Raw genomic sequence first — 24,573 nt, 5'->3', positions numbered from 1 at the left:
TGAAGCTCAGCTCAGGTGTGGCGATTCAACTGAATGAAAGGGCTATCTATACATGTAAGCAATTCGTTTGTAGCCGTCAGATCTGATCCAACTATTTAATTTATTTTAACGGAGCCCTAAATTGTTTTTATCTAGCCCTTATTTGGGCTACAGCCCAATAGCTCGATTAATTCTAGGGGAATTACGCTTGAATAAAAACATATTCCTTAAAAATAAAACTATTTTGTCGTTCTTTCAAAATAAAACTTTCTATTTTAACACGTGTATCTCCCCATCCATTAACATTACTTTCACTATTTTTTTTCTCTTAATCACTCTTTTCTTTATCCATTCTTTTCCTCTATATTACTTTATCAACTATTATCTCTTGTCTTATCAATTATTCATTAAAATTCGTACCATTTTCAAAAATTTTATTTTTAAAGAACGGAGGTAAACATGATAAACAAAACTAGTGACCAACTGATTAATGTTTTTTTTCTCATAATAATTGATTTTCCACAACTTCGGTAGTTAATTACTCTCTCCGTCCTATTATAGATGTCACACTTTCTTTTTTAGTTTGTCCCATAAAAGATGTCACATTTCATTTTTTTGAAAAAGCTCTCTCACATTAATATAAATGTATTATTTTCTTTCTCCATCAACACACAACATCTCCTAAAATCCCGTGTCAATCACCAAGTGTGTCATCTACTATGGAACGGAGGGAGTACCATTTTTCACGTGGTTGTAGAAACCGCGATGGGAAGAGAACACGGCACTTGCTGCAGTGTATTAAACACATCATAAGCATGTTTTCTATTCTTTTTTCTTTATTGTGTTTGGTATTAACTTTTTTATTTAAAATTTAAAATACCCTCAAACTTAGCTGGATTAATAAAGTATAATACAAAGGAAAACAAATGAATGATAGAATGACCAAATTAACGATATTACCTCCGTTCCACTCAAGATAGTATAATATGAAGGAAAACAAATGATTAATAGAATAACCAAATAAATGATACTACTACCTCCAGGATGTTCACATTCTTGAGTGATACTAGATTTTAGGAAGAGTTGTTAGGTAAAATATGTAGAAAGAAAAATGTACTAGTTAAATATTTTAATAAAAAGAGAGGAAAAAGAGATTTATTTCTAAATATAGAGAATATACATCTAATGAGATAAACTAAAAATGAAAGGTAGACATCTTGAATGCGGCGGATGGAGTAGTACAATAGAATTGGAATTGGAATTGTGTTAGAATTGACTTAACTAAAATTTGATATTGACATTTATTTAATTTAAATTGTAAAATTGAGAGGGTTTGAAATTAAAAATCAATTTAATATTCAAATATTTATGTGATCTATTAAACAGTGGATTTCAAATTGAATGCTTCAATTTGAAATCCACGCCTTCATTTTCATGTTACCAAATGTAATATGGAAGTTAGAGTTTGTAATTGTTTCTCATCTCTCTGGCATTGAAGATAAATTGTGCTAAGGTAATCTTATTAGAAATTGACGTTTTACCATATACTCCCCTGAGCTCACTCGGTTGATAATGTAGTATGCCAAATACGGAAAAACATAGCAACTGCACCAAAGACCAAACGTAATGGCAATAATTAAGTTAAACTCCCTCGAATCTATTCGCTGAATTTCCAGAATTATAGTAGTATCTGCTACAGAGGCCTAACATTTTGTAACAACTTGTGACCTAGGTGATTCAACACTACAAATCCGCACAAGGATGATGTATGTATATATTCAGATTTAGTATTAAGGAATGAAAGCAATGGCAAAAGGGTGATGACCGGATATATATATGTTTGAATGCTCTTTTTTCTTAATTTTACACACACACACAGTCTTGAGAATATGAATAATTGGGTGAATGTCATTGTGATTGTGATTGTGATCGTGAGAACAAGGCAAGAAAGAAGAAGCAAGTCTAAGTAAGTCTAAGTCCATTTGGCTAAAAAAGACAGAGTTCCAGCACCTAGAAGAAGTGATTGCTCTGCATCCTTGGGTTCATGAAATCTGCTGCTAACAGATCCACCAGCGCCATGTAAACTGTTGGAGATTAGAGAATATCACGCAAGAAATAAAGAAGATTACATCAAATCAGGAGAAGATTAGACGAGATATTTAGACGGCAAATTAGGGAGATTTGATTGAGGAAATCTTAGCTTGTATAATACTCCCTAGGTCTATATATGATGTATTTACTTCATTGTTAATAAAACACACACAATTATACAATTCTACATGGCATCCGAGCAGGTTAGGCTCAGAAAAGTATCATCATAGCCTCGAAAACATACCTCTCTCGACCGAAACGGCGAGAAGAAACAGCCCAAACCTGAAAATGGCAGACGACAAACCAGAAAAACCCCAAATCGAACCAATCGCCGAAAAGATTAGATCGAGTAAGAGTGTTACCATAGCCTTCAAGTTGAACGGCTCAAATTACTCACTATGGGCACGATTAATGAAGGTGTCCATTAGCGGTCGAGGAGTCTACCGCCATATTTCCGGAGTACCATCTCCACCAAAACCAGACGAAGTCGGTTTCACCGATTGGGAGGAAATAGACTTAATAGTCTTTTCCTGGATTATTGACAATATGGAGACCAATCTCATAGCGGATTTCACACATCATCAGACAGCGAAGTCGCTATGGGACACACTCGCTGTAACGTTTGCGAGTTCATCGGACTCGTATTTGATATACAACCTGCGAGACAAAGCAAGCAAGATAATACAAGGGGACTCAACGCTGGAAGCCTACTGGAGCCGATTGCACGGCCTTTGGATCAACATCGATCGGTGCTCACACAAAACAGTCAATTGTTGCGATAAAGGAGTAGAACAATACCGAGAAATCAAATCGGAACTGCGGCTGTTTAAATTTCTCACCGGACTCAATGAGAAATACGATTGGATCTGACGCGAAATCCTCAAGGAAGAGCCTTACCCCTCAGCCGACGTAGCGTATGGATGGGTGAAACGGGATGCAGCTCGACTTAAAGTCATGTCACAGGCGTCCGATTCAACCTCCATCGCGGTCGGAAACGAGACATCATCGGGGGGAGTCGGATTCGGATTTGGAGCTCGAGAATACCGCCCATCACAGCCACAGAACAGGGGTCAGCCACCTCCGTCGCGCTCCGCCGCCAACCGCCGGGGAAACGGCAAACCAGATAAGTCCAAGCTCTGGTGTTTGCACTGTGGAATGCACAAACACACAAAAGAGACGTGCTTTCAATTGGTGGGATATCTGGAGTGGTGGGAAGAGGAAAAGACCTGAAAGGCGAAAGTCGCCATTGGAACCGAAAGCGGAGGAAGAAACCAGAACGAAGGAGGCCGAGAAACGACCGGGTTCCAGGAGAAAGGACCGGATAATGGAGGTCTCCCAACCGGTGGTAGCAGGCGCGGCGACGGTGGTGGTGGGGTGAAGACGGCATCAGCCATGGAGGCATCACTCCGATTAGATGGAGGCGGAGGAGAGACAGGTTAAGGGTTGGGGATCGAAATCCCTAACCCTAGTAACACTCCTCTTTCAATTAAGTCCCCAGGCTCTGGTTATTATGAAAAAGGACCCCATCATGATAATTGCAGAATCGACCCCATTATTTGCAGAAACTCATTTGCACCCCTAGAAAGTTTATCATATGCATATGAAGCCCAGGATTGTGATATTGTTATGACACGGGATGGATTTTTGACTGTGGGGCGACCGATATTATGTCATACGACAGAAATGATTTTTTAGAAATTCATAAGACACCTAAGTCACATATAAAAACGGCAAGTGGAGGAGTAACACCAGTAGAAGGGACAGGAACTATAGAAATTTTTCCTAATGTTCTTATTCCTAACTGCCTCTGCGTGCCTAAACTATCTCAGAAGTTAATGTCAATTAGTCATGTGACGAGGAATTTAAATTGCTCTCTGCTAATGCACCCAAACTTCTGTATGTTACAGGATATCCGGACGGGGAAGATTATTGGACGTGGCACTGAGCATCGTGGGCTGTACTTTGTGGATGAGATTGCTCGACGAGATGGTGCGGCGATGCTTGCTCACGGATCCACTAATCAAGATACTTGGCTCTGGCACCGTCGGATGGGCCATACCTCTCCGGGTTATTTAAAATCCCTATTTCCTAAACTTTTTGTTCCAAAAAACTTCTCTTGTGAAGCATGTGTTTTGGCCAAGAGCCACCGAAACTCGTTTAAACCAAATAATACACGTGTTGACACTGTTTTTTCCCTGATTCATTCTGATGTGTCGGGCCCAGCGCCTATAGGAACTAGTTTTGGCTTTAAATACTTTGTGGTATTTGTTGATGATTGAAGTAGAACTACTTGGGTTTACTTTATGAAACATAAATCTGAAGTATATGATAAATTCGTCCTGTTTTATAAAATGATTCAAACTCAATTTCAGACGTCTGTCAAAATTCTAAGATCCGATAATGGGGGGGGGGGGAATTTCTAAACAGTTCTATGACAAATTTCTTTGCCGAAAATGGGTTCGTACACCAGACTTCCTGTTCCCACACACCAAAACAAAACGGGGTAGCCGAACGGAAAAATAGGATCATCCTCGAAATGACCCGAGCCCTCCTATTTGACTCGAAAGTACCTCCCATTTTTTGGCCTGAAGCAGTCGCTACCTCAGTCTACCTTCTCAATCGACTCCCTACTAAAATACTGAATCGAAAACCCCCATAGATCATCTTTCCACCTTAACAAAAATTCCCTCAGCCTTGTCCTTACCACCTAAAACCTTTGGCTGTTCTGTCTATGTCCATGTTCCCAAAAACGAACGAAATAAATTTTCCCCGTGTGAAATTAAATGCGTTTTTATGGGGTATGGGATTAACCAGAAGGGCTATAGATGTTATGATCCCAAAACCAAACGAGTTATTACCACCATGAACTGTAACTTCCTTGAAACCGAATTCTTCTACCACCTTGGGCCTTAGGGGGAGAGTGTAAGACATGGGGAGACCCAAGAAAGTGACTCCCTACGGTGGTATGTGCCAAGTAACTTTGATCCGGACCCAACAGAACAAGCTGGCACTGTTCCTGAGCCGATCCCGTCTACTGAGACCATAGTCCCGACGACGCTTCCGCTACCATCCTCTGATCCAACCGTAACGGAATCCGAGGTAATATCTAGTCCGAATCATGAAAGTTCAGATTTTACTCCTGACTCACCTAGTGCAGAGATAGAAGAGGAAGAAGATACCTCTATTGATCAGGACACAGGGCAATATGTACTCCCTCCACGAAGTACAAGATGAATTCCACCCAAGAAATACTCCCCGGAACGAATAGGGAGGAGAAGCAGATATTCGGTGGCCAACTTTGCTGAAGCCAACATGTCCAAAATGGCAAGGGCGTTCCATACAGCACTATGTGAAGAAGAGATTCCAAGAACCTTTGAAGAAGCCTCCAAAAGCAAGGACTGGAGGGAGGCAATGCTTGTCGAGATGAAAGCACTAAAGTGAAATGGAACTTGGGAAGTAGGCCCGTTGCCTGATGGAAAACATACAGTGGGGTGCAGGTGGGTCTTCACAATTAAACGGAGACCAGATGGGAGTATCGAGCGATACAAGGCCCGATTAGTGGCAAAGGGGTATACGCAAACTCAAGGAGTGGATTATTCAGAGACATTCTCCCCAGTCGCAAAAATGAACACGGTAAGAGTTTTACTGTCCGTTGCAGCAAACAGAGATTGGCCACTTCATCAGTATGACGTCACTAATGCCTTCCTTCATGGAGAATTGAAGGATCCTATCTATATGGAGGCCCCTCCGGGCTTTGAAGAGGAATTCGGACAGAACAAGGTGTGCAAGTTAAAGATAACTCTATATGGGTTGAAGCAGTCCCCGAGAGCTTGGTTCGGAAGATTCACGGATGTAATGAAACGATACAGCTATCAACAGAGTAACTCGGATCACACCCTGTTCATCAAGCGAAGAGGAGAAAAGATCACTTGCCTGATAATTTACGTGGATGATATGATCATTACAGGGGATGATATAGAGGAAATAAGCGACCTCAAGGGCATTTGGCTACAGAGTTCGAGATGAAGAACCTAGGAGACCTCAAATACTTCCTTGGGATCGAGGTGCTTAGATCTGGGAAAGGAATCTTCATTAGTCAACGCAAGTACGTTCTCGACCTCTTGACAGAAATATGGATGTTTGAGTGCAAACCAGCGGATACTCCCATGGTGCAGAATCACGGCCTTCAAATAATCAAAGGAGCAGCGTCGGCTGATCGGGGGAGATACCAGAGACTAGTGGGAAAGCTCATCTACCTCTCTCACACTCGGCCGGATATTGCATATGCAGTTGGGGTACTTAGTCAGTTTATGCATAATCCACAGGAAGAGCATTGGGAGGCGGCACTCCGAGTAGTACGATATCTGAAGGGAACCACCGGGCACGGAATACTGTTCCGGAAGAATGGACATCTCGACATTCATGGATACACCGATGCAGATTGGGCAGGAAACCCGATTGATAGGCGATCGACAGGAGGATACTTTACCTTTGTGGGAGGAAATTTGGTCACTTGGAGGAGCAAGAAGCAGAAAGTTGTGGCCCTGTCGAGTGCAGAAGCTGAATTCCAAGGTATAAAAAGTGGTCTCACTGAAATCCTTTTGGCTTAGGAGGGTGATGAAGGAATTGAACCTTGAATCACAGAAGACTTGCAAGCTACTCTGTGACAATAAGGCAGCGATCAGTATTTCAGAGAATCCAGTACAGCACGACAGAACCAAACACGTCGAGATCGACCGACATTTCATAAAGGAAAACCTTGAAGAGAAAATTGTTGAGATTCCATATGTAAAGTCCGAAGATCAACTAGCAGACATCTTGACCAAGGCCGTATCTGCGAAGAACTTTCACGAAGTTTTGGGCAAGTTAAGTTTTGGGGATCCCGTCACTTAACTTGAGAGGGAGTGTTGGAGATTAGAGAATATCACGCAAGAAATAAAGAAGATTACATCAAATCAGGAGAAGATTAGACAAGATATTTAGACGGCAAATTAGGGAGATTTGATTGAGGAAATCTTACCTTGTATAATACTCCCTAGGTCTATATATGATGTATTTACTTCATTGTTAATAAAACACACACAATTATACAATTCTACAGTAAACTAAGTATCCCAGCTGATGCAAAATTCAAAATCCCTTCAACTATTAGAGCCTTGGGGCTGTTCTCTTCGTATACGCTTGATATTCCGATCCCGGCTGCGATCCCTATTGGCGTTGTCACCGAGAAGAACATCATCATAATCGTCGTCGTCACCTACTTGAATTTCGCCTAATCACACAAAACACATGGACAATTTATATAATCCACTATCTCCATTTTTTTCTTGTAAAAACAAGGAAAAGGTGGGGCCACATAAGAAAGATACATAAGACAATATAATAATAATAATACACATTTTAACTCATTTTAGACTAAAGCAAACGGATATTAAATTTAGCAACCTGGGAAATGCAGCCACCAAGCCCCATCCCTTCAAAGAACTGGTGGAACGAAAGCGCCGCCAGCAACGGCTTGATCGTCTCAACGCTCTCCGATGCTCCCAGCGACAATCCGATTATCACTGAGTGAACCACAATCCCTACCTCCAAAACCTACACCAACACCAACAATCACCATCCATGATCCATTCACATATATTCATATATATATATATATATATATATATATATATATAGATACTACTTTCCCGATTCTAGAAAGTTTGTCATATTTTTCTTTTTACCATTTTTAGTATTGTACCTCATATTCCACTAACTCATTCTCATACATATTTTATTGTAAAAGAGAGTATATTATAAAAGTAGGAATTTATGGGACAGAGGGAGTATGTATACAGTAGCAAACAAATTAGTATACATACCTGTGATATTATGCGCTGTCGGACTAGATCCGACACGCTCATGTCAAGCAACGGAGCCGCGGAGGCCGCGCCATTCACGAGGCCGTGCGTGGAATGAGTGTGCACGTGCACGTGGCCATCGTGGCCGTCGCCGGAAGCCTCCTCGTCGACGAGCTTCGATTTGTCTAAGTGCGTGCTCTTGTAGAAGCTGGTGGCCACCGTGTCCACCACCAGCGTCCCGATCGCCGCCATCATCGCCACGAATCCGGCGAACGGGAACTTCCCCCACGGATCCTCCCCGAGGCAGGGCGACGACAGGCTGCGAAATGCGTCGGGGAGGATGTGCACGAATCCGGTCGCCAGTATCACCCCTGCCGCGAAAGCCTTGATCATGAAGAACACGTCGTTTTCCGGCCTCAGCACCTCGAATCTCCGCCCGAGGATCGGGAGGCTCACGCCGACCGCGCCCGCGCACAGAACCGAGCCTATTGACGCCAGCTTGTACCTGAGCGCTTCGGTGTGGTTGCGGCGCTGCGCTTGGTCGTCACCATGGCCGCCGCAGTCGGCGGAAACATGGGGAAGGAGGAGGAGGAGCAGAAGAAGAGATGGTAGGATTATGAGTTTGTGGGAGCTCATGGGGAGGAGAGGAGAAGAGATTTTTTGGTGATGTTGAGAGGAAAGAAGAGGTTTGCTTTGTAGTAGTAGAGTTGTGGGAAAAGGGTGGCTCTTGCTAATCAGAATAATTTGAGTGCCCAATTAAGTATAGTATATATATGGATGGTCAATAGGCAACATACCAATTTTATTTTCTTTTCTTTAATTTGCCTTTTTGGTTCAACTGTTCCCAAGTATTTTTCAACACCCAAACGCATCATCTATCACCACTGTCACTAGCAAAATTAAAAAGGAACTCTCACATTGTACATACACTCATAATAACTGTGCCTCTCGTGATAGTCTGCTAAATTATGAGAATCCACACCCGGAAACTCATTTCAACTGTTTTTCCCAACTTAATTTATAGTACTATCAACGTTGTAACTAAAACATACTAATTTCTATCTAATTAATATGTAGTAACTTATAGTAATTGGATATGTTATTATTTTTAAAATTATTCAGAAAAAAATAGAATATTTGGGGGGTTTTACAAATGGTCAAAATAAATAAATAAAAAACATGGCTACAACAAGTAAAATAATCAAACGATGTACACAAGTAGTAGTACTTTTAAAAGTATCAGAATAGAAAGAAGTTGAACAGAGAATAACAGTTCAACTTAAGCTTTAATAAACTGTAGTTATACATCCCTTTCCTTGAACCAAAAGTTGCTATATGAGTGTAAAGGGCTGTCATTGCGAAATTATAGAAATCATTATATAAATTATTGTAACCCACCATCACCATGTAAATTTGTGAGATTAAGATCATTGGTTGTTAGCTAGGTTCCATTCACTTTATAATTATTTTCAGATGGTTGGGTACACTCATTTTAGTACTCTATTACACTTTTAGACCATTGGATTTTGGGAATATATTTTTTTGATGCTATACTATGAACCTTTGTTTAAATGCATTTTTTTCTATAATGTGCAAAAGTTGGTCGAAAGATTAATAGTCTATAAATATAAATTATTCCGTTTAGTAGTTCAATCTGAATTAATGAGATAGGGCAGCAAACATAGTGGAGAGAAATTGGACAAAAAAGTTTGAAGTTGTAAAAGTAGTGATGATTTAAATTAGGTGGAAAATATAATTCTAGGTTTGGAGAGAGATGGAGACAAAATGTTGTCATCCAAATCCCTAAGAGTGTCCATAATGGGGGAGCCGCGGGCGGTGCGCGGCACCCCATTGCATAGAGCCGAGAGCCGGGGCGCAGGGCCGGGAGCCGAGGGTGAGCCGCGGCCGCGGGATTTATTTTTTATTTTTTTTTTGCCGATGGGATATACCCTCGCTAGCCCGTGTTTGTGAAGACGATCCGACAACCCGTTGGACCGAAGCAAACCTACTTCGCGAAAAAACAAGAGGGTGCTAGGAAGGATGTGGAGCGAGCTTTTGGTGTACTCCAAGCGCGATGGGCAATTATACGGTGTCCGGCTCGACAATGGCACGAAAATGATGTCACAGACATCATGACTGCATGTATCATATTGCACAATATGATAATAGATGACGAAGGATTAGCTGCAGAGCGGTGGACACCGGAAGATGGTGCTAATTCGAGAATGTTTAAAGAAGGATTAGCTGCAGAGCGGTGGACACCGAAGGATTACCTTTACTTATTAAGAAGTAAAGATGAGGCAATTGAAGCGTTTAAAGACTTCAAAAATGAAGCCGAAAATCAACTTAATTGTCGAATTAAGTGTGTTCGAAGTGATAGAGGTGGTGAGTATGTAGCTCCGTTTGCAGAATTATGTCATGCAAGTGGTATAATTCACCAAACCACAGCTCCATATTCTCCTCAATCAAATGGTGTTGCTGAACGCAAAAATCGAACACTAAAAGAGATGATGAATGCTTTGTTGATTAATTCAGGATTACCCCAGAACATGTGGGGGGAGGCTGTGTTAACAGCGAATCATATCCTGAACAAAATTCCACTAAAAAATAGGGATGTAACTCCTTATGAGTTGTGGAAAGGGAAGAAACCTTCGTATTCATACCTCAAAGTGTGGGGGTGTTTAGCGAAGGTAGAAGTGCCACCTCCGAAACAAGTTGCAATAGGCCTAAAACAGTCGATTGCATCTTTATTGGCCATGCACTTAATAGTAGTGCATATCGTTTCCTAGTCTATAGGTCAGCTGTGCTTGGCGTGGCTGAAGGAACAACGATTGAGTCAAGGAATGCTATATTCTTTGAGAATGTTTACCCTTGTAAGAGGCAAGAGGATCGTTCTAGTGAAAGAATGATGGATGAATCCACTAGTTCTAATCCTCCAAAAAGGACGAGGTCAAGTCCTGAGGATGTTGAACCAAGACGTGGTAAAAGAGTTAAAGTTGCTAAGACATTTGGTCCCGACTTCATAACTTTTATGTTGGATGACGAACCAAAGTCAGTGGCGGAAGCTTTGTCTGGCCCAGACGCAGCGTGGTGGCAAGAAGCTATCAACAGTGAGATTGAATCCATCATGAGAAATAACACCTGGGTGTTAGTAGACTTACCTGAAGGCTGTAAGACTTTAGGGTGCAAGTGGATTCTGAAAAGGAAATATAAGCCCGATGGTACTATAGATAAGTACAAAGCTCGCCTAGTTGTCCAAGGCTTTAAGCAGAAAGAAGGGCATGACTTTTTTGATACCTATTCACCTGTTACGAGAATCACTTCCATTCGGGTGCTTCTTGCGATTGCTGCTTTGCACAATCTTGAGATTCACCAAATGGATGTGAAAACTGCGTTTCTGAATGGTGATCTGGAAGAAGAAATATTGTACTCTTGTTGAAATCATGTCGACCGAAGCTGGAGGAAGCATGAAATTCAAAGCTGGAATAAAGCAACGGACGGTCGCAATGTCGATGCGCTATGGAGTGGTTAATTCCTTGAGATCTATTCTCTTGAGAATGATGTTTATCGTTTGTCATTTGACAAGCAAGACCAATTTAGATTTGGTAGTAGTAATTGGGATGCATGGGTTGATGAATATACCAAAGCACATTTGGTTCAATATAATTGTGTACTTATTGTTGGAAACAATACTGTACAAATTATTTGAACGTGTTGTTATAAACAACTAAGATCACGAGGTGATCGCAGTGGTCTCCGACGTGGACCATGGTAATAATCCAAATGAATGATTTGTTGATACGGGTGCCACATGTCATGTGTGCTCCGAGAGAAGCGTTTTTTCTACTTACAAATCTGTTGGAGGTAGAAAAGTACGTATGGGAAACCAAGCCTCTTCCGAGGTGGTTGGTGTGGGTAATGTGTTCCTAAAATTAGGATCTGGAAAAGTTCTTACCCTTAAGGATGTACTGCATGTCCCAGACATCCGAAATAATTTGGTGTCAGGCTCACTTCTAGTAAATCATGGATTTTCACTAGAATTTGAGTGTGAAAAGGTTTTATTGACCAAGTATGGAAAGTTCATAGGTGAAGGCCACCTAGTAAATGGACTTTTTGAGCTGAATGTTACGGTCATTCACCGTGGAAAAGGATTAAGCAATAAGGAATATGACACATCCTCTTATTTGCTTGAAAGCTCTGATTTATGGCATAATAGATTGGGACATGTAAATCTAAATGCTATAAAAAGATTAGTAAATCTTAATTTACTAAAAGTAGATAAGTTTAACTCACAAGAAAAATGTGAAGTCTGTGTTGAAGCAAAAATGACCAAGCTACCGTTTCGCTCGGTAGAACGGAGCACAAAACCTCTAGAGTTAATCCATACAGACGTATGTGATTTAAAATTTGTGCAAACTAGAGGTGGTAAAAAGTACTTCATCACATTTATAGATGATTACACAAGATATCCCCAAGTACTTGAAGGGTACTGTGATGCAAATTGGATCTCTGATTCAAAAGACTCATTTTCTACAAGTGGGTATGTGTTCACTGTGGGGGGTGGTGCTGTCTCGTGGAAATCAACGAAACAGACGTGTATTGCTCGTTCCACCATGGAATTTGAGTTTATCGCTTTGGATAAAGCAGGGGAAGAAGTCGAGTGGCTTAGAAACTTCCTAGAAGATATTCCATGTTGGAAGAAGCCAGTGCCGACAGTAGTGATACACTGTGATAGCCAAGCAGCTATAGGTAGAGCACACAGTGGCTTATACAATGGTAAGTCTCGACATATTTGTCGGCGACATAATACCGTCAGGCAATTGATCACAAGTGGTATTATCTCAGTTGACTATGTAAAGTCAGTGGATAACTTAGCGGATCCGTTAACAAAAAGTTTAAACCGTGATCAAATGCATAAATTGCTAAAAGGAATGGGACTGAAAACCACATCTTAAAAGATGAGTATAGTGGTAACCCAACCATACGATTGGAGATCCCATGGGATTGGTTCAATGGGAAAACGAAGCTATACAAATCTAGCTGTAACACTCAGAAGATTTTAATCTTCGCCCATTCTTTAGAAAGCACTGAGTGTTTGTAACCTGCACGTGGTAAGAGGTTAAGTCTTTTGACTTTTAATGATTCTTGAAATCTCAAGGAGATGCAGTATGGCAGGATACTCATGAAAGAATCACCTATGTAAGTGAGAAGTGAGGCCGCTTCGTGTGTGTGAGTCACTTATGAATTCCAAAGAGGTGTTCCACGGCCGAAACGGACACAAACGTGAGAACTGATGGAGTTGAGACTATATTGTGTTGATGCTATTGACTAGGCATACACTAAGGAGGAATAGTTCAAGGCATCGCGTCCACTAGTCCGCCGGTATGTCCGATAGTGTTGACTATGGAAGGTTCAAAACCACAAGTTACCTCTCCAAATACAGTATTGTTTCTCGAGAACTGAGCATAGAGTCTGCATGCATGCATTTGTGTCTGGTGTTGGTTTGAGCTTGCAGCGCTCTAACCAATGTGGGGGATTGTAGGAAAAACGTGTAAAATATGAGGGATTTTTTCAAATTCCTAAGTCCTTTGGCCTTTCATTTGGTGTAACCTCATTTTGGTTTATGGTGTCCCTTAATGCCAAGACCTTTGAGGTGGCCTCCCCTATCCTATAAATAGGTGGAGCTTGGGAGAGTAGAATACACCACAACACATTCTACAATCATTCTCTCTTCTCTCATAGCTCAAGCATTCTAGTTCGCATTAGGAGCATTGCATTGCTCGGTTCTCACCTCCAATTCAAGTTCGCCGGAGCCTACGAGTTTGAGGTGCTTCAACTCGATAGGAGGAAAGTCGTTTCATCTTTGGGGACATTACGCCAATCCGTGAGCACTAGCCGGGGCGTATTTCGTCTTGCGGAGAGAGGGATACCTCGACTCGACTTGAAGAATACTATAGTTTGCATCTCTTTACTTTCGTTATAATTTATATTATTTTACCTTCCAGTTTTGTTCTTTTGTAATAGCAAGAGTTTTCCCGTGTAAAGGCTACAATATTTCCAACAGGAAGATGGTGCTAATTCGAGCTCGGGTACTGCCATGGAGCCCCTGCAGATGGGTGTACCACGTAGTAATGAATACTTGATCCAGCGGTACACCGACATGCGGAGCCAAATATCGCATTCATCACTGCAGGCTGATATGATTGAAGAGGTCTGGAACCGTAGAAGTAGCGCCGTAGAGTGATTTGGGTTTCCCCCAGTGTTTTTAAACTAGATCACTTTCGTTGTATAATTTTCCTATTTTAATATAATACAACGAAATTATTGTTACATTTTTTTTAGGTTGTGAATTTTTTTTGTTTACAATCCAAATTATTTTATTTTAATTAAATTTATAAATATCATAAATTTAAAGACTAATAAAATTTATTAGACATAAATTAAAAAATATTATTACAAAAGCAAACAAATTAATTTTATTTTTTGGAGAGGGCCACATTTCGTGGCCCTATTGTTTTTATACATTTCGTTGCCTTTATCATTGTGAAGGCCACAAGAGAGCCACGAATGATGGTCGGGCCACATTTAGTGGCTTTCAAGGGCCACCATTGTGGACACTCTAACAGTGGCACTGTGGACGTAGTTTACATTGACCGTTAAAGAACTCTCATTGCCTCATGATGTGGTTATTATGTCTCTTGCTTTTTGATTTGTGTATAAAAATAAAGGATTACTGCTTTATTTAACTTTGCCTTTTCTCTCTGTTTTAGAAGCTTGATTGTGGGTTTGCTTTGGTGTACCGCCGTGGGAACCTTCTGTGCTATCCGCTAATGTTGGTCTCTCTTGTCAGCCATAAGTAGACTCCAATAATTTAATTTTATGTAGCTAGGAATTTTGGATATTCCGTAAGTAAAGTATTGTTAGGGGAGAATGACTCACTTCATTAGAGTGAAAAGATTTTCTAAAATTGGAAAGTGCATATTCTTATGTGACGGATTAAAAGGAAATAGTGCATATTCTTGTGGGACTGAGAGAGTATAATTTTTTCGATGCTCGTGCATGGGTAAAAATAATTGATATTTTCCGTAAGTATAATGGATAGAAACGTTTATAATGTTTAAGTAACAAATAGAATACAATAATTATTTTTAAAATCTTTTATTATGAATATAATGAATATTAAAATTATGAATATTAACATAATTACTGGTGTAAAATTGAACAAAAATCGTCGCTTATGGAATTGATCTCGAGACCTGAAGGAAAGGAGACACCGCCCCTAAGGGCATCAGAAACCCCGTCCCCATTTCCGGCCCCAAGTCCCCTCCACGTCATCATTATTCTACAGTTGCGGCCCAGGCTCCAACTGCTGTAACCCTGCAGGTTGCGGCCCGGGCAGCAACTAATAAATGACACTATTCACAACTCCAACCTATTTTGAAAGTAAAATAAAAAACACTAAAAATTTATGACACGGAAAATTTAATTTCATCGAATACTGCAAAATTACAACATATAAATTTTCAAACTGAAAATAAAATACATAAAAACATAACGTCAATGCTGGAAAACGTTGTTGCGAGTCCAAATTTCTTCGATTAGATCGGCTTGGAGGCGAGTGTGTTGTTCCTCTTGGCAGCTTGTTCCGCAAGGCAGCTTGTTCACGGTCTCGGTGAATATACATCCGGGTACGTGGTACCCGGGTTCGTTGTTCGTTCCAAGCTTGAATAGCAGCTTGGAAGCGTTCAACTTCGTTGTTCATTTCTTCTTGGATTGCCGGTACCGCCTCTCCTAACACTCGGGTCAATTGATCTTCGAATATTCTTTGACGAGGAGGCATTTTTTCGAATTCTAGGAAGAGATTTGAAGTTGAATGTGTATGAAAATGGAGTAGTATTTATAGAAAAAAATTTCAAATTTAAAATAAAAAAAAAAAAATTTGGTTGCGGCCCGGCCCGAGGACCGTGTAACGCTGGGTCGGGACTCGCCAGTTGCGGCCCGTCACCGTGCAACGCCGTCCCGGGCCGTGACGCGGGAACGCGGCCCCGGGACGGGCCTGAGCCGTGCCGGGACTCGCGATTTGCGGCCCGGCCCATGGCGTTACGCATGCTCTAACTACCTGCGCTATTGTCTTCACATAAAACCTTTTGTTTACATAATATATATAGTCAAGGACAAATTGATGGGGGCCAGGTGCCCCTGCCCCCAACGTGGCTTCGCAACTGACTCCCTCCGTCCCCAAAGAATATGCACTTTGAGTTCGACATGAGTTTTAATGCAAAATTGATAAAGTAAGAGAGTTAGAAACAAAAAGTAATTAAAATATTATTATTGGAGAATGGGTCTCACCTCATAAGAAATAAAAAGTTTTCAAAATTGGAAAGTGAATATTCTTGTGGAACGAATTAAAAAGGAAAGAAAGCATATTATTATGGAATAGAGGAGTATTTCGATATCGCCGACATTGAAAGCTCGCAACAAACAAAATTTTCAATTTTACATAAGTAAAATGGATGGAGAGGAATTTCATATGATATTTAAATTTTCAATTTTACATAAGTAAAATGGATGGAGAGGAATTTTATATGATACTACTATTTAAATGTACATTAGTTTTCATTCCAATCATTTACGCTTAGTTGTTAGGTATTTTTTAGTAATAAATGATACTCCAAACATGGTTCAAATGTCCATAATACGTACTTGAATGCCATTATCGTGTCACTAATTCATTACTATGTCTTTCATCGTGGAGCCACTCTACAAATCCAGAATTATAGTTTTACTTCCTACCCTCTAACCTAATTAAATGGAGTATTTATTTTTCACATATTCTTAATAACTATTCTTTACATCTCAACTTAGTTAAGTCATATTCTTTTTTATGTCTCAACTAAATTGAGTAACTTTTTTTAGCAAAAACAAAATATCTAATCACTCTTACTTTATTCCGTCAGCTAATTCACTCTCACTTATTATTTTTACTTTATTTATTTATTTATTTATTTTTATTTAATTCAGTCAACCCAGTTTCTTAACATTCGTACCTAAAAGTTTTGCGGTTTTGCCTCAACTTAAATGGGAATGAGGGAGTATAAGTTTTATAATTAGTTAACCAAATATTTTAAAATGCAAAAGTTATTTAAATTATCTTATAAGCATTTAAAATTGATAATAAAAATTAAGAGTATCTAGACTTCCTATAATTGAAATAAGTATAACACAATAAAATAACACATAATAAAAGAAAATGCAGTCAATATTAAACAAACTAAATTATAAACTATGATTAAAACGAAAAAGGCAACTAAAGAAAGATAGAAATCATATACTCCTATTTAATTGCGAGTATCTATTTTTTTCATTTTTTATCAAGTCTTCTATAACGATGTTTTATGCTTCTCTATATTATATATGAAATATTAATATAATGAAAATGGTTCAATAAAGAAAAAATAAAGAAATTAGAGGGTACAGCTTCTCAATGCAATTGGGCGGTCGTCGACTACCAATAGAATTCAAAGTTCCAACGGTACAATGACTCTGCCATTTTCAAACCAGTAATTAATCCACTTTCCTTCTCAATCGATCTCAAAAAACATGGTAAAGCCCGCCCAACATTATCCTTTAATTTTTCGATTATGCAATTATGTTCAAAGCTTATACATTTTTCATACGCATTGATTCATATTTGTAACAGAGGAGTAAACTACAAAGAGTTATGGAAGAATCTTGAAGAACCCTAAGTACATTGCGAGGAATCCAGAAGTTCAGAATCGGAAGAAAAAAGTTAACCGTTCACTCCATTTGCAGAGGAAGTTCGATTGAAGAAAGATATGGTGGCTGTTAAGGTCACACTCCTAATTTTGTTTCACCGCATTATGTTGTAGGCAGAATTATAATTTACTCTCTCGATGGTGTGCGAATTTTGTTCATTTTTTAATTCACTGATTTGTGATTTTATTGACGGTAAAGAGAAACTTAATAGTTGATATTTTAACCAATTTAGGGCAGATTGGATACTCTTAGAGAGAAAACGGCAGATAAACCAAAGATGAGCAAGCCTGGTAATTTCCGTTTTAAGTAATTAATCTGTTATGTTCCCCAAAATTTCGATTTAGTGCTGACTCAGAACCATACGTTCCTCATTCTCAAGTAGGAGAAGTAAGTAATTTCAAGATTTATATGGAAGTTGAGAATTCTGACACTCTTAACAATCGAACCAAGTAAGTGTTTGTTGTTAGACTAAGTATTTTTCTGTTTTGATTAAGGCTTTTTGTTTTCTAATTTCTGTCTGTTTGTTAATATGCAGAAGACAGTCTGCTACATGTAAAACTGGAGGTTATGTTCTAAATGCCAATAATTCAAAGGTTAGCCTATTTTTTTCAATTGTTTTTCTAGATTTTATGTATGGGGCTTCCATTTTTCTCTATGGACTAAATATTTTGAGAATTTCCCTTTCCTGCCTGTTTATAGAGTGGTGTCAAGAATTTGGAGAAGGGAATAAGTAAACCAATTAAATCTTGTAAGTCTTACGAAGTCTGTATAGAATACAGAGTAATCATGTGTCTTTATTCTGAATAATTGGTGCATCCCGCAGTGACTTCCAGAGCTGAAAGGAAAGTTTTGTCTGATATTGGCAATGGGAACTGCACCTTTTCAAAAACTGACCAAGGAAAAAGCTCTAGACCTGGGTAAGTAGTTTAGATTTTCAGCATCGAGACAAAACTCTTTACATGTAGGAGATTTATCTCGTTATTGTTTGAAGGTGTGTATGATGAAAATCTGACTTAAATGGCTATTGCCAGTATAATATATCTGAACAATCTTCAAGTGATCTATCAAATGCATGGATTTGGATTGTTTTTATCTCAAACAGAGAACAAATAAAGTAAGAAAAAGACGAAAGAAGAAATCTTAGGGATTTGATCATTTAGTTACTCTGTCTAATGTAATTAAGATTTTTATATTCTGATTAGCATCTAACTACAGGAAGGGCAAAGACAAGGTGGTGTTGCTTCAGAAAAGGTTAGTGTAACTTTTATGCAACTCTTGAAACTATATTAACCTTTCCCTGTGTTGCTTTCATTATCCACAATTTTTTTCATGATATTTTTGTTAGAATGTGTGGATACATGTTTATTCATTGGTGTGATTCATTTGCTTTGTTGGTATCTGTCTCGCAGTGGTGCTGTTGATTTGGGAAAGAGGGACAATAGTTTGTCAAGCAAACTTTCTGCGGTATGCTAATGAATATCATTACAAATCTGTTCCCACTAGATTAGTTCACACACATAATTGGACTTGGATATGGTTAATAATTCTCAAATAAGGAGCTTTTAGCAACCCGAAGTTTCACTTGCAATCGTGTGTGAAACAGGAAATCGTTACTCTAGCTTCAACCAAAGATACAGATCAGATTTCAAAGAAGCGTAAGTACTTGTATTTCTTGTCACCGCATAAAAAAGTACTGATAAAGTTCTGTTTATCTCATTGTGTTCCTTTTTAATGAATAACAGTTGTCAAAGAAAATGTTAAGACTATCTCTGGTGAGCCAAGGACAAAAGCTCAAAGCCGTAACTCACTAACTACAACTGTTACCGGAAGGTGAACTCAAAATTGCTAAACATTTTTTAAACCAGAATTTTTGTTGCTTCGCTAGTTTTTGCAAATCTTCCAACTCTATTACTTTTATTATGCATGTTTTTTAAGGAGTTTTTTTTCTTCCTTTCTTTCAGTTTCAGGAAATCAGTTAGAAATACTATTCTGACAAGGTTTAAGCTCCTACTAATTTCTATTTCATTTTAAATATAATTGATTTCACTGGTACCAATGTTCCTGTTTTTGTTGTTTATGATGGTTTAATAGGAAATCTTTACCAGTAATAAAGCAGGCCAGCAGAGTAGGAACAAGTGGCACAACAAAGGTTTTGATGTTATACCATCTGGCTTTATATTGTCTTGTGACTTAATAAGCTGCAAGTGTGATGTAGTCCCTTTTCTTTGTTACAACAACAGGGAAATTCTGAGAGGTCAAGTAACTTCAGGGTAAAACATGGATTCCCTGGTGAGCTTTCTATCAGGCACAATTAGATATTTCTTTGAAAGACACGAGTGTATTGCTAATCAATATTTGTAAACTTTTTGTGAATTCAGTTAACACCAACTCTAGGGCAAGTGTTGCACCAAAGCCAAGCAATCCTAGCCGCCGTCCTTGGGGGAGTAGAGTTAGTGATGGCTTCAGATCAATGTACGTCATACGGCATATAAGAAATTATATTTTTTTTGACATTTTTAAGTTTCTGAATTCAGTTAATTTACTAATTCTACCCATTTTATAGGGCACGTATTTACTAGGAAGAAGCTGTACTTTTTTATCTTGGTGGTTTTACCCAACATACCAGATTCTTCCGCTTTGTAGTTATATCTCTACATCACATATGTATACACTTGTCTTGGAGAGAGAAGAAACTTAGTAAGAAAGGAGAATATCTGTCAGCATATAACAAATGGATTTAATGTGGAAAATGTGCAGTTGTGGACTGGCAGTGCTTTAATGCTTTAGTGTGCCTCTCAAAATCATATGCACTCTAAATATGAACCATTGCCTCATCTAGTAATTGTGACTTGTGTGATTCATTTTCTTCAATGGGGATGATGCTTGACTTCCTCTAAAACAGTTTTTGGAGTTGGTTTTATATTTTTCTGGTCAGGTTTTCATAGTAGCATGTTCTTGAAACCTAATGTGTCAGTATTTAGACTCAACTGATAGTTTTCTTTAGTGAAATGAAATTCTCTAAGGCAGAGTCTATGAGTTTTTAACATTGGTTATGTTTCATTATGTGCATTGTTTTCTTTTTTGCCTTGTTTTTCAATGCGGCGTGTTGTTTTCAGGCCACCAAGAGCAGAAACAAAAGTGGAAGCCGGAGTAAGATCTAGGAAATCTATCAAAGTAAGTGAACCCTTGTATGGTTTTTCTTCTTTTCTCCTTCCAAATTTTGTGTTGCTATTCACTAGTCATTTGTTTGATTGGTCACTTGCTAGATTCAATTAACGCATTTTCTTCTTACATATATTTCGTCAGTCAAAGTTTTCCAACCCGAGAATGGATAAGAATGATGACACCTAAATTTATGGTCTCTTAAACAGCTTCTGATTATGATAGTATGATACTGAAATATATGGATATGTGTTTATTCCTCTATTTAAAAAATTCAAAAGCAAAATACATTTATATCAATGCTGCAATGAGATGAAAAACATATAGTAGTTAGGTTCTGATTGGAGTTTTAAGCAGATCCAGCATACTATTACAGATTTACTGAGAAAATTTTCTGTCACTGAAATTCCAGCTGACTGGAGAAAGAACAATTACAGCTCTCAGCACTCGAAGAAATTCGAAAACAATCCAGATAACCACTGTGAAGAAAGTGACTTCTAGACCAGCAGATTTATCCAAGAGAAAGGAGGACAAGGTTTCTGTATCCAAAAACATTCCTTCTGTTGTATCCCAAGTTGAACCTGCCCATGAGGAGGATATTTCTAGCACTAGTGTTCAAAGGAGAAGATCTGATCGCAGGAATTCATTTATTTCGTCACTGATGTCCAGATCAAAGGTTTTTTTAGTATCCATATAATCAATACCTCTAAATTTTGCTTGCCAACTCGATTGTTGATGATGGCCACTTTTGCAGTTGCTTAAAGAATGTAGTAAAGTTACATCCCAGAAAACTCTACCAGATATATATGATGATCGTAACCATCTTGAAGTTTCTGATTATGTTGATGATATATACGAATACTATTGGGTTATGGAGGTGAACCACATTCCTACTATTTTATCATTTTACTACTATATAACTTTTTTGCATTTCTTATAAAGTCATTCTCTGAAACCTTTTGCAGGCACAGAATCCTTTGCTGAAGAACTACTTGGAAACACAAAAAGATATTGCACCACAAATGCGTGGTTTATTGATCAACTGGCTTATCGAGGTCTCCTCATTCTTATCACATCATTGCCTTATCTTTTAATGGTTTCTGCAGCTTCTGGTTTCCCTCTCTCAAGCATTTGGTTGCAGGTTCATCAAAGGTTTGAGTTGATGGAGGAAACACTTTTCCTTACTGTTACACTCTTAGATCGATACCTCTCCATCGACTGCATTAAGAAGAACGAATTGCAGTTAGTGGGCCTTACTGCTCTCCTGTTGGCATCCAAATATGAAGACTTTTGGCATCCCAGGGTAATATTTTCATGCATTCAATATCAGATTGTAAAACTCTCATTAAGTAGAAAACTCATCTCTCGATTTCTTGGCAACCACAGGTTACTGACTTAATAAGCATCTCAGCAGAGTCATATACTAAGGATCAAATGCTGAAAATGGTGAGTGCAGGCAGCTCTCTCTTTATTGATTGCTCGCGCACCATTATTTTCTGTTTGCAAAAAGATTAAATCTGTAGCAACTTGTGAGTTTCAGGAAAAGACAATCTTGAAGAAATTGAAGTTCCGTCTTAACCAGCCAACTGCCTATGTTTTCATGCTTAGATTTCTCAAGGCGGCTCAATCTGACACAAAGGTAAGCTGTAAAATTTGTGCAATAATGTCTCTTCAATCAAGTAGAGTAACTAACCATCACTTTCTATTTGTTGGGGCAGCTTGAACGATTTGCTTTTTACCTCATTGAGCTATGCTTAGTCGAATATGAAGCCTTGAACTACAAGCCCTCAATGCTCTGTGCATCTGCAATCTTTGTTGCACGATGCACAATGGGATTGAGTCCGCGATGGACTCCATTACTAACAAAACATACGCGTTATGAAGAATCCCAAATTAGGTAGGCTCTGTTGGATATTGAGGGAATTTAATTATTAGGCTTTCTCTTAGACTACGGAATGTGCAGGGGTTGTGCGGAGATGATACTCAAGTTTCACAAAGCAGCCAAAACATCCGTATTGAAGGTCACTTCTGAGAAATATGCAAAGCTCGACCGCTCCAAGGTTTCTACAACTATAAAGCCTCTAGACAGGCTTCCTTCATGATAGATGAGATGCATCTCTCCCTGCTCGACCATGTATCTATGTATGTCTTTCTCTTTCTTAATGTCCTTTCCCTTCAATGCTAAAGATTATTGTCCCAAATAATAATGTTGAGTCGTGTTTTTTTCTTTCATGCAGGAAGAGTGTGTATGTATTATGTAAACATAGTTGTTGGTGGGATGTACCGTTGCTAAACATACCATGAATATCACAAAAAGTATGGGCTATTATTCTTGTGTTGAAATTAGAAAAAAAGATGATGACTTCATCACCTCTGTTTTATGTTGATGGAAAAATTTTAAATTCCAGAACATAGTCGCATGTAATGATGATTTTGGGCTATATGCTTGCCGATTCCTTGGAGAGTTGATATATGTTGTTTCGTAGTGTATTTTAAGTAGGAGACGAAATGAGAGTAAATTAATGGATAGAAGCTAGTTCATTGGCTTTATTTACTACTCATACATGAGATATAGATAGGGGTATAAAAGAGGTAGCAGGTATCGGATCATTCGTGACCTAATAATTCCTGATGGATATTGGGTGATATTCGTGACCAACAAAAACTGGAGAGTACTTAAAAACTGGTGATTTTGTAGTATGAGCTTGATTGTGTGAATGAAATTTACATGTATTGTGTGTGAATGTCAATGGGGAAAATTTTGAAAAAAAACAAAACAAAAAGAGGAATAATTATTGAGTGGAATAGAAACTTTTGGATACAAAGATTGAATGAATTAAATGAAAAAATTGAATGAATTAAATGGAAAAAAAATAAAATAAGAGAAGATGTGAATAAAGTAGGAGACATAAAATAAAGTAAAGCTGATGATGAAATAAAATAAGAGTGATTGAATTTTTATTTTTATAAAAGAAAAATGACTCAACTTAGTTGGAATGGAGAGACGAGAGAGTATTAATTTTTTATAACAAAATGTGAGTGAAATGAGTTGGTGGAATGTTAAGTTTATTACAAAAAATAGCAAAATGTAAATATGTCAAATATTAACGAACGGAAAAAAAGAAATTAATGATAAGTAATAACGTACCGTGAAAATAAAATTATTTGAAAAGGAAAAAGGGAAATGATTGTATGAGACCACTCCATCGGTGACTTTGAGATGAGGGGCAAACACATGAGACAAAATAGAAATAAATAAAAATAAAGTAAAAATTAAATAATCCAACCCAACCTCCAATTTGGGGTCTTGTCAACCGATCCAACATAAAGTGGAGGGCAAAGGACACATGTCCATTTTCTATTGGCTCAATGTATTATTATTTTTACTTTTTTTTATTTACTATTAATTATTGATTAATCACTACTTTTTATATGTACATGTTTTAGAATTGTATGCTATAAATATGAAATGTAAATATTTTAGATAATCACGTGTTGAATATTTTGAACATTGTGAATTTATGATATTTTTATTACTTTTAGTTATTAATTTAATTTATTTAATTATTATTTAGTATAAATAGCTTGTGAATTCTTTTTGAAGATAACACCAACTACTCACTCCACTTTCGAAAAATGTCTTCCAGGAAAAACTCATCACTTTTATCAGATTCAAGTTCTGATGATTCAAATATCATTGCACTCAATAAATGTGAAGAAC

At 38.3% G+C, this 24,573-nt stretch overlaps 2 protein-coding genes across 5 annotated transcripts; one reads left to right on the top strand and one right to left on the bottom strand.

Moving 5' to 3' along the window:
- Window positions 1–7,091: 7,091 nt before the first annotated feature.
- On the bottom strand, window positions 7,092–8,637 carry LOC121743458 (zinc transporter 1-like). The gene is made up of 3 exons (XM_042136766.1): window positions 7,935–8,637; window positions 7,516–7,665; window positions 7,092–7,342 (listed from the first exon to the last, which is right to left on the bottom strand). The coding sequence occupies exons 1-3, from the start codon at window positions 8,547–8,549 to the stop codon at window positions 7,328–7,330; spliced, it is 780 nt and encodes a 259-aa protein (XP_041992700.1). The 5' UTR covers window positions 8,550–8,637; the 3' UTR covers window positions 7,092–7,327.
- Window positions 8,638–17,405: 8,768 nt separating this feature from the next.
- Window positions 17,406–23,323, top strand: LOC121746207 (putative cyclin-B3-1). 4 transcript variants are annotated; one of them, XM_042140135.1, is made up of 25 exons: window positions 17,406–17,516; window positions 17,614–17,764; window positions 17,928–17,980; window positions 18,073–18,139; window positions 18,226–18,283; window positions 18,390–18,438; window positions 18,514–18,607; window positions 18,906–18,941; window positions 19,100–19,154; window positions 19,294–19,345; window positions 19,433–19,520; window positions 19,652–19,687; window positions 19,782–19,839; window positions 19,931–19,979; window positions 20,069–20,162; window positions 20,807–20,864; window positions 21,265–21,528; window positions 21,607–21,729; window positions 21,818–21,907; window positions 21,994–22,155; window positions 22,239–22,298; window positions 22,393–22,491; window positions 22,571–22,749; window positions 22,816–22,994; window positions 23,090–23,323. In XM_042140135.1, exons 3-24 carry the CDS (start codon window positions 17,968–17,970, stop codon window positions 22,952–22,954), a joined length of 1,923 nt encoding a protein of 640 aa, XP_041996069.1. In that variant the 5' UTR covers window positions 17,406–17,516; window positions 17,614–17,764; window positions 17,928–17,967; the 3' UTR covers window positions 22,955–22,994; window positions 23,090–23,323. The 4 variants fall into 4 exon arrangements, with proteins under 4 accessions (XP_041996069.1, XP_041996068.1, XP_041996067.1 ...); XM_042140134.1 differs by having other exon boundaries at window positions 18,070–18,139; XM_042140133.1 differs by having other exon boundaries at window positions 17,923–17,980.
- The last annotated feature ends 1,250 nt before the right edge of the window (window positions 23,324–24,573 follow it).

This window comes from Salvia splendens, chromosome 8 (genome assembly GCF_004379255.2).
Source record: "Salvia splendens isolate huo1 chromosome 8, SspV2, whole genome shotgun sequence".
In the NCBI taxonomy this organism is placed as follows: domain Eukaryota; kingdom Viridiplantae; phylum Streptophyta; class Magnoliopsida; order Lamiales; family Lamiaceae; genus Salvia; species Salvia splendens.
The sequence above is the reverse complement of the archived record's forward strand: the minus strand, read 5'-3'. Positions and strand labels throughout refer to the sequence as shown.